The 1311-nt window shown below is 69.0% G+C and overlaps 1 protein-coding gene across 1 annotated transcript in view; it reads right to left on the bottom strand.

Moving 5' to 3' along the window:
• The window catches only part of SCAMP4 (secretory carrier membrane protein 4), a gene marked incomplete in the record, with an annotated part of 16890 nt that overhangs the window by 341 nt on the left and 15238 nt on the right, over positions 1-1311 (bottom strand). Inside the window, 2 exon segments of the mRNA XM_014585497.2 lie at positions 6-171; positions 1214-1296. Of these exon segments, the coding sequence (XP_014440983.1) occupies positions 6-171; positions 1214-1296 (249 nt within the window).

Raw genomic sequence — 1311 nt, 5'->3', positions numbered from 1 at the left:
CTGGCCACCGCTGGCTGGGTAGCTGAGCAAAGTGGGGTACTCAGGCAGGCTGCTCCCCGAGAAGTTGTTGAACTGGGCCTCCCGGGAGGGCGGGTTCCGCCAGGTGCCCGTGCTCCACTCCGTCTGAGCCTTCTGGAAGCTTCCACCTGCACCTCGGTAGATCCTGTGCACCTGCAGCACGGAGGCCGGAGAGGCAGGGGTGAGCGGCCCACGTGCCGCCTGCCGGCCGAGTCTGCAGGCAAGGCCCTGGTGTCCAGCCTTGCACCCCACCAGGTGCAGAGCCATGCTGCATGCAGGACGGCCGTTCGACACCAGCAGCATAAGGACCCCTCCGGTCGCACGAGGGTGGCCGCTCCGCACGGCCAGCAAGGCCTCCCGTGGTTTCTCCCTCGCCAGAGGCGTGTGCGCTGGCCAGACAGGAGGACATGCCCCTGGTGGTCCCAATCCACCTCTGCCCTCCGGTCTTCCTGGGGGTCCTGGCACGTTTTGCTCTTCCTGGGGGTCCTGGCACGCACGCACACGAACACGCACACCCGGGCTTGGCGTTTCTCAAACTCCTGGACCTGGAGGTTGTCGACCACGTGGGATCTGACACCCCCGAAGCTGTCTAAGGCGATGGCGGGGCTTGTGCCAGCAGCGTGGCGCGTGTGGCCACCAGGCTCTGTGGGTGCAGGACACCCACGTCGCCCCGCAGCGCATCTGCATGGCTCCCATGGCTCCGGGGCACCCTCCTGGGCAGACTCCTGGGGCTGGCGGGCGGGCCCCAGCACCCCTGGTGGCTGAGGCCGCCTGCCCCGGCCCAGGCTGCCCTGTCAGTCAGAACAGCAACGGACCATGCTGGGTGTTAACTGGTACACCGGGCCCTCAGCCCAGCGGACGCCTCTCCTCCAGGACCGGCCTCTGTCCCCTTTCCTGTGGGGTGTGGACCGAGAGCAGGGCCGGGCTGGGGCCAGGAGGCCTCACCCATCCCAGCAGGACACCTGGGCCCCAGCCCTGCGGCAAACCTGGGGTGTGTGTCCAACCCCCGTGTCCTGCTCCTGGGACCCCGTACACCCCGGCGGGGCTGCGAGCCGCCTTAACGGCCCTGGGCCAGCTCACAGCCAGTCGACAGGTCGGGGAGGGTCCTGGAGGTCGCCCGGTGCCCGAGCCTGGCCAGGATCAGCTGCCGGGATGCAGGGAGAGCAGTGGGCGGGGCCGGCGGGCCGGGACTCACCTTCATGATCGCGATGGCCATCATGGCGGCCGACAGGGAGAACATGATGGCGGGGAGGAGCATGACCACGGCGGCCCCCACGCACGTCTGGAAGAAGG

This window comes from Tupaia chinensis, unplaced genomic scaffold (assembly GCF_000334495.1).
Source record: "Tupaia chinensis unplaced genomic scaffold, TupChi_1.0 Scaffold149964_2, whole genome shotgun sequence".
Classification (NCBI taxonomy): Eukaryota; Metazoa; Chordata; class Mammalia; order Scandentia; family Tupaiidae; genus Tupaia; species Tupaia belangeri.
This window is presented reverse-complemented; position numbering and strand designations above follow the sequence as displayed.